Below are 9,082 nucleotides of genomic sequence, written 5' to 3' on the forward strand. Positions count from 1 at the left end.
ATATTTTTTCTAAATTTGTTTTTCAATTATAGTTGACATTTAAATATCTTACAAAATGAACTACGCATTAAGTTTAGTAACCATCTGTCACCATACAAAGTTATTACAATATTATCGACTAATTCCCTATGTTGCATACTACATCCCTGTGACTTATTTATTTTATAATTGGAAGTTTGACCTTCTTAATCTCCTTCACCTGTTTATCCCATCTCCTCACCATCCACTCCTGGCAACCATCAGTTTGTTCTCTGTATCTATAAGTCTGTTTTGTTTGGTTTTGCTTTTTAGAATCCACAAATAGGTAAAATCAGATGGTATTTGTCTTTCTCTCTGTGACTTCACTTAATGTAATAACCCTCTAAGTCCATCACGTTGTTGCAAATGGCAAGATTTCATTCTTATGGTCAAGTAACATTCCTACCTCCCCCGTCTCTCCCTCTTTTTTCTCCCTCCTCTCCCTCTCTCTATATAATATACACCACATCTTTATCCATTCATCTATCGATGGACATTTACATTGCTTCCATTTCTTGGCTTTTGTAAATAATGCTGCCATGAACACAGGGGTGCACATATATCTTTTGTTTTTTAAAAATGTTTTATTTCTTTAATTTTTAAAATTTATTTTTTTAATTAAAGTTGACATACTATATTAGTTTCAAGTGTGCAACATAGTGATTAGACACTTATATCTTGCAGAGTGATCACCTTGATAAGTCTAGTATGCATCTGGCACTATACATAGTTATTACAGTATTTTTGACTACATTCTCTATTCTGTATTTTACATCCCTGTGACTGTTTTTATAAGTCACAGTTTGTACTTAATTCCTTTTACCTTTTTCACTCATCTCCCTCAGTCCCTCTCCCATCTAGTGACCATCAATTTGTTCTCTGTATCTATGAGTTTGTTTCTGTTTTGTTTGTGTATTTTGTTTTTTAGATTCCACATATGGTATTTGTCTTTGTCTGACCTATGTCACTTAGCATAATACTCTCTAGATCTATCCATGTTATCTCAAATGGCAAGATTTCATTCTTTTCTATGGGTAATATTTCTATTGTATATATGTACCACATCTTTATCCATTCACCTATTGATAGACACCTAGATTGCTTCTGTATCTTGGCTAATGTAAACAATGCTGTAGTGAACATAGGGGTGTATATATCTTTTCGAATTGTTGTTTTTGATTTCTTTGGATAAATACCCAGAAATAAAATTGCTGGGTTGTATGGTAGTTCTATTTTTTAATTTTTGTGGGAACCACCATACTGTTTTCCACTGTTGCTGCATCAATTTACAGTCCCACCAACAGTGCATAAGGGTTCTTTCCCTTTTCTCCATATCCTTGCCAACACTTGACATTGTTGTCTTTTTGATAATAGCGGTTCTGACAGGTGTGAGGTGATATGTTCATTGTGGTTTCGATTTGCATTTCCTGGATGAATAGTGACATTGAGCACCTTTTCATGTGTCTGTTAGCCATCTGTATGTTGTCTTTGGAAACATGTCTCTCCAGGTTCTCTACTGTTGTAAGAGATGCCTGTGGTACAGAATGTTCCTGGCGGGGTGTCTGGTGCTTGGAGCAACAAGAACAAAAGAAGAAGATGTGGACTTACACACAAGGACACATTGCAGGGAGGGTGCACACGCCTGACCGATTCCGAGACTTCTTGCTCTAGGGACTAGAAAGAGATACATAAGAGGATAAGAAAAAGATGCTTGAGAGGAAATAGCTGAGAACACGGAGGTGGCTTTGAGGCTGAATCTCGGAGTTGGCTGTAGCTTGTATCTACTAACCTGGTAGTAACTATTACTAAATTACAAAGCTACATTGTTGTCAAACTTAATAAAAGGCCATGGAGATAGGGGTTGGGTGGCTAGTATTGTGCGTCCTCCTCTCCTTTATCCATGTAAGTTAGACATTTCCAGACTCCGACTCTTCTTCCAAACCGTCTCTGCAACACTCTGCCCATATTTAAATCAGATTGTTTTTTTGCTATTGAATTGTATGAGTGCATTATATATTTTGGATATTAACCCCTTATCAGTTATATCACTTGCAAATATATTCTCCCATTCTGTAGATTGCTTTTTTCTGTTATGTCGATGGATGGTTTCCTTTGCTATGTAAAAGCTTTGTAGTTTGATGTAGTCCAATTTGTTTATTTTTGCTTTTGTTTTCCTTGCCTAAGGAGACAGATCTAAAAAAAATTGTTGAAACCAATGTCAGTGAGTTTACTGCCTGTGTTTTTATCTAGTAGTTTTATAGTTTCAGGTCTTACATTTCAGTCTTTAATCCATTTTGAGTTAATTTTTGTATATGGTACAAAAAAGTGATCCAGTTTCATTCTTTTGCATGTAGCTGTTTAGTTTTCCCAGAGCCATTTTTTGTTGAGACTGTCTTTTCCCCAATGTATGTTCTTGCCTCCTTTGTCATAGGTTAATTGACCACATAAGCATGGGTTTACTTCTGGACTCTCTATTCTGTTCCATTGATCAATGTGTATGTTTTTGTGCCAGTACCATACTATTTTGATTACTATGGCTTTGCAGTATAATTTGAAATCAGGAAGTGTGATATCTTCACCTTTTTTCTTCTTTCTCAAGATTGCTTTGGCTATTTGGATTCTTTTGTAGTTTCATACAAATTTTAAGATTATTCGTTCTAGTTCTGTGAAAAATGCCACACGTATTTTTATGAGGGTTACATCGAATTTGTAAGTTGTCTTGGGTAGTATGGACATTTTAACAGTATTAATTCTTTCAAGTCATGAGTATGATACATCTTTATAATTATTTATGTCTTCTTCAACTTAGTTTTTCAATGTCTTAATAGTTTTCAGAGTATAAGTCTTTCACTTCCTTAGTTAAATTTATTCCTAGGTATTATATTCTTTTTGATGCAGTTGTAAAATGGATTTTTAAAAAATTCTTTTTCTGACTATTTGTTATTAGTGTATAGAAATGCAACAGATTTATGTATATTAATTTTGTATCCTGAAACTTTACTGAATTCATTTATTCAGTTTTTATTTAGTTTTTTATTCAGTTTTTATTTAGTTATTAATTTTGTATCCTGAAACTTTACTGAATTCATTCAGTTTTTATTTAGTTTTTTGGTGGATTCTTTAGGGTTTTATATATATAGAATCACGTCATCTGCAAATAGTTTTACTTCTTCCTATCCAATCTGGATAACCTTATTTTCTTTTGTTTGATTGCTGTGACTAGGACTTCCAGTACTATGTTGAATAAAAGTGCTAAGAGTGGCCTCCTCGTTCCTGATCTTAGAGGAAAGATTTTAGCTTTCTACCATTGAATATGTTAGCTATGGGTTTGTTGTATATGCCCTTTATTATGTTGAGGTATGTCCCTCTATGCCCACTTTGTTGAGAGTTTTTATCATAAATGGATGTTGAATTTTGTTAAATGCTTTTTCTATATCTATTGAGATGATCATGTGGTTTTATACTTTGTTAATGTGGTGTATTACATTGATTTGCAGATGTTGAACCATCCTTACCTCCCTGGAATAAATCCCACTTGATCATGGTGTATGATCCTTTTAATGTGTTGTTGAATATGGTTTACTGATATTTTGTTGAGGTTTTTTGCATCTATGTTCATCAGGGATATCAGCCTGTTTCTCTCTCTCTCTCTCTCTTTTTTTTTTTTTTTGGTGGTGTCTGGTTTTGCTATCAGGGTAATGCTGATCTCTTTAAATGAATTTGGCAGCATACTATCCTCTTCAGTTTTTTGGAATAATTGTAGAAAGGATAGGTATTAACTTCTCTTTAAATGTTTGGTAGAATTCACCTGTCAAGCCATCTGGTGCTGGACTTTTGCTTGTTGGGAATTTTTTTGATTACTGATTCAATTTAGTTACTGGTTATCAGTCTGATTCATATTTTCCATTTCTTCTTGATTCAGTCTTGGAAGATTGTATGTTTTTAGAAATTTATCTGTTCTTCTGGATTGTCCAGTTGATGGCGTATAATTGTTCGTAGTAATCTCTTATGATCCTTTGAGTTTCTGTGATATTGTCATTTCTCTTATTTCTGATTTTATTTGGGCCTTCTTTATTCTCGATGATTCTGGCTAAAGGTTTATCAGTTTTGTTTATCTTTTCAAAGAACTAGCTTCTGTTTCATTGATCTTTTTTTTTCTTAGTCTCTATTTAATTGATTTTTATTCTGATATTTATTCTTTCCTTCTACTAATTTTGGGTGGTTTATTGATTGATTGATTTTAGTTCATTTAGGTATAAAGTTAGACTATTGAGTATTTTTTGTTTCTTGAGGTAGGTCTGTATCATTATAAACTTGCCTCTTTGAACTTCTTTTGCTACATTGCATAGATTTTGGAATGTTGTGTTTCCATTTTCATTTTTCTCAATGTATTTTTCGATTTCCTCTTTGATTTCTTCGTTGAGCCATTGGTTTTTAGTAGCAAGTTTGTGTTTTCTAGTTTTCTTCTTGTAATTGATTTTTAGCTACATACCATGTGGTCAGAAAAAAATGCTTGATACAATTTTAGTCTTTTTAAATGTATTGAGACTTTTATGGCCTACCATGTGATCTGTCCTGAGCATGTTTCATGTGCTCTTGAAAAGAATGTGTATTCTGTTTTTGGACAAAATGGTCTGCATATATCTATTAAGTCAATTTAATCTAAGATATCATTTAAGGCCAAGTTTCCTTATTGATTTCCTGTATGAATGATCTAGTCATTGATGTAAGTAGGGTGTTAAAGTCCCTACTATTATTGTATTACTGTCTGTTTCACCCTTGAGGTCTGTCAGTATTTCTTGATGTATTTAGATGCTCCTATGTTAGGTGCATAGATATTTATAAGTGTTATATCCTCTTGTTGGATTGATCCCTTTATCATTATATATAATGCTCTTCTTTGTCTCTTGTTAGAATCTTTGTTTTAAAGTCTACTTTGTCTAATACATATATTACTACCCCAACTTTCTTTTTGTTTCCATTTGCATGCAATATCTTTTTCTATCCCTTCATTTTCAGTCTGTGTGTCATTAGACCTGAAGAAGTCTCTTGTTGGCAGCACATTTATGGTTTTTGTTTTTTAATCCATTCAGCACCCTGTGTCTTTCAATTGGATCGTTTAGTCTGTTTACATTTAAAGTAATTATTGATGGATATGTGCTTATTGTTATTTTGTTAATTGTTTTCTGGTGTTTTTTTGTAGTTCTTTGTTGTTTTCTTCTTGCACTCTTTCCTTGTGATTTGATGAATTTCTTTAATGTTATGTTTGGATTCTTTTCTCTTTTTTTTAATCTACCATAGGTTTTTAGTTTGTGCGTTTTTTTTTTTTTAATCTATTATAGGTTTCTAGCTTATGGTTACATAAGATAGATAGATAGATAGATAGATAGATAGATAGATAGATAGATAGGTAGATGTCTAACAACCTGTGTATACAGCACTGTATTAGTCTGCTTTAAGTTGCTGGTTGCGTAAGTTCAAATGCGTTCTAAAAGCAGTACATTTTTACTCCCCCTACCACCAAATTTTAAATTTTTTGCTGTCATATATTACATTTTTTAAAATTGTGTATTCCTTTTCTTATTTCTAGTTATGGCCTTTTCTTTTTCATTAAAGACGTCACTTTAGCATTTCTTGTTAGGTCGATTTGGTGGTGATGAGTTAGCAGTGGCTTTTGCTTATCGAGGGACTCTTTATCTCTCCTTTAATTCTGAATGATACCCTTGCCACATAGAGTATTCCTGGTTGTAGGTTTTCTCTTTCAGCTTTTTCCAATATATCATCCACTCCTTTCTGACCAGCAAAGTTTCTACTGAATAATCAGCTTTTAGTCTTAAGGGGATTCCCTTGTAAGTAATAGTTACTTTTCTTTTACTACTTTTAAGACTCTCTTTGTCTTTAATTTTTGACATTTTATTTATTATTGATGTGGACTTTTGGGTTCATCTTGTTTGGGATGCTCTGTGCCTTTTGGACCCAGATGTCTTTTTCTTCCAAAAGTTAGGGAAGTTTTCAGATATTATTTCTTTAAAAAAGTTTTCTGCCCCTTTCTTCTTTTTCTGGGGCCCCTGTAATGTGAATATTAATATGCTTGGTGTTGTACCAGAGGTCTATTAAACTGCTTGTTTTTAAAAAATTCTTTTTGTTTTTCAGCTTGGTTAATTTCTACTGCTCTGCCTTCCAGATCACTGATCCAGTCTTCTCTATCATCTAATCTGTTGTTGATTCCCTCTAGTGTATTTTTTTTTTTCATTGCAGTTACTCAGTTCTTTAGCTCTCATTGGTACCTTCTTATATTTTCTATCTCCGTTTTGAGAGTTATCACTGTGTTCATCCATTCTTCTCCTGAGTTCAGTGAAAACTTTTATGGTTGTTACTTTGAAATCTTTATTGAGTAGATTGCTTATTTTTGTTTCGTTTAGTTCTTTTTCTGAGATTTTTGTCTTGGTCTCTTATTTGGAACATATTCCTTTATTTCCTTGTTTTGCCTAAATCTGTGTTTGTTTCTATGGTCACTTACATCTCCTGGTTGTGAAGAAGTGGCCTTATATTGGAGATGTCCTGTAGGGTTCAGCAGTGCAGTTTTTCCTGGCTTCCAGAGGCAGATGTCCCAGGGCTGTCCCCTGTGTGGGCTGCCTGTGGTCTTCTGTTGTGGCAGCTGCAAGTATGCTGGTATGTGGGGCTGGCCCCTGATGTAGCTGGCTGTGAGGTCTAGCTGTGACTGCTGCAGGCACACTGATTGCACAGGTTGTAATCTTTTTCTTCCCCCATCTTTAATTCCCCTACCCTTCCATCCCTTACCTATGGATGTTGCCGTTTCCCCTTAAGAACTGGATCTCTGAAGGCGGGACGTCTCCTCGCACACACTTGCACTTGGGGCCTAGCACACCAAGGGTGTGGTCTGTGGCTCCACCTGGGGCACGAACCCAGGACCTTCTGCATGTAAAGCAGACTTGCTAACCACTGCACTGTGGAGCCACCCCCTGTAATCTTTTTTTAAAAAATAGTTTACATGTCTCTTTGTGTGTGTGTGCCCATGTGCAACATTTTTTGATAATTGCCTTAGTCGTGTTTTTGGGTCATTATTTCTGTCCAATTGGCACATGGATTGATTAAGAGAATCCTTTTTAGACTGAATCGTGGTCATGCATTTTCAACATAATTTTTATTTACTTCTGTCAAGTGCCCTAGAGCTTTCCTTGGAATAGGGTTAATTTTTATATTAATTTCTCAGCTCAGTGGTTTCTAGAAAATTTAGGTAGTATAAATTCAGACCTCATAACCACTTGGGACTAAGGTTATGAATTCTTAGGAGAGACTTCTCCATATTCCTATATATACCCACCTAGAACCCAGATCAAGTTAAAGATGTTTCATTGTCTTATCCCTTCTCTTGTCTAGCTCTCTGAGGGACTAGCTTTACGCACTGATTTTGCTTCTAACTTCCTAAATTAGAATCTGAATTCTTAGATGACTGAAATTGACAGTCCCTTTCTGCCCCAGGATAGCTGCAGGTTAGGTTATATGACTTAAGTGTTTTCTTCTCTTTGTGTCTGGCTACTGGACTTCTCCTTTACTTTGTATGTTCAACTATGTATTTAAAATTTTTTCAATTACATATTATCCAGCATCTTGTGTTTTCAGCTTATCTAGCTGACCATATTGCCTGAACCTGAAATGTGTGATTTTTGTAATAAAAGAAGTTCTTATCCTTTTAGCTAGGTTTAGAGTTATTTGAAGCATAGACTTGTTTGGAAGTAAACTAAAATCATGTGTTATCTCACATATAAGACAAGCATTATCTGTGTTTTGACCTATTCGTTTCTTTTGAATTGATTCATGTTAGGTTATTTCCTATGTCAAACAGCTTAAAAATCTTTGTACCCTTTCTTCAAAAAAGTGAATGCAGTGACTTGAGAATATTTAAAATACCAATTTGTCCATCAAGTTTTTTGCTTGATTTTCTTTCAGCCAGCAAATACTGCAAAATGTTAGTTGAAGAAGAAGGATTGCAGCTTTTGCGCAACATCCAGGAGCACAGTGAGGCAGACCCCCAAGCACAGCAGATTGCAGCTTCCATTGTAGACGATTTCAGGATGCATTTCATGAATTATCAGAGACTTCCTTTGTGTTGAATGCCCTTCTTAACCTAAAGGTCTTCAGAGGTACTCTCTGTTCCTCAGTGGTCAGTCTTCTACCATGTCAGCAGTTAAATGTTGAACCCCCTTGTTGTTGGAGTTTGCGAGTTGGCCATCCTTTATTGATTTTCTGTAACTTAGAAAAAGTTTGCATTTGTATGATAGCCATGATCCCAAATCAAGTTGGAGTCATTCTGAGAACACTGTCCTTCAGCGGTTTTGAAAAATCAAGCTCTGGACTCTGTGGGAAGACCTGTGAGCTTGATATTGGAACAGCTAGGCCAGTTACTTTTCTCTAGCCCTGGCCAATTCCTTAACTCCGGGAGTTTGTCAGAGGAAGGGGAAAAAGGAAGACCTGCATGGAGACCTTGGTATTTGTTAAATTTCATGTTGGAAAGAACTCTCCTGAGTTGTTTTTCCTGGTTATGTGCAGCCACTGGAAAGAAGTACATGAAAATGTTCTGGGAAATATGTGCTTGTAAGATAGAACCTCTGTTGTTTGAAAGATAGAACCTCTGTTGGAGGGGAGGAAAAAGAAAAAAAAAAAAGCTTAAAAAATAGATACCAAAGTACTTTCCATTTGTGGGGTGGAAGAAAGAGAAATATATTTTTTATAATTTTTGATATTCTTCTATTGGCCTTTTTCTTACAACTTTACGTATTAGACTGAATGGCATAACATTCTATGTATGTGTGTGCACTGGAGGGGCATGATGGGACTTAGAGACTAGAATGTTTAGGTGAAAGATTGTATAGGAATTGTAAATCTCAATCCCTCAAATTTTTAATTTGACTGGGACTGTAACCAAAATGGAGAGGAAGAGGAGAGCCACGAAACTTTTGTCAAAGATTTCAAGAGGTGCTTTTCTGAGAACCAGCCTCAACCACAATATAAACTATCAGAAGCTTTTGTTTGTGTCTTCTGC

The 9,082-nt window shown here is 35.0% G+C and overlaps 1 protein-coding gene across 1 annotated transcript in view; it reads left to right on the plus strand.

Moving 5' to 3' along the window:
• ZYG11A (zyg-11 family member A, cell cycle regulator) overlaps positions 1-8,171 on the plus strand; it is a 67,149-nt gene extending 58,978 nt beyond the window's left edge. The window contains 1 exon segment of the mRNA XM_039882873.1: positions 7,990-8,171. Coding sequence (XP_039738807.1) covers positions 7,990-8,171 — 182 coding nt within the window.
• Positions 8,172-9,082: the final 911 nt, after the last annotated feature.

Source organism: Pteropus medius, unplaced genomic scaffold (assembly GCF_902729225.1).
Source record: "Pteropus medius unplaced genomic scaffold, Ma_sr-lr_union100, whole genome shotgun sequence".
NCBI lineage: Eukaryota > Metazoa > Chordata > Mammalia > Chiroptera > Pteropodidae > Pteropus > Pteropus medius.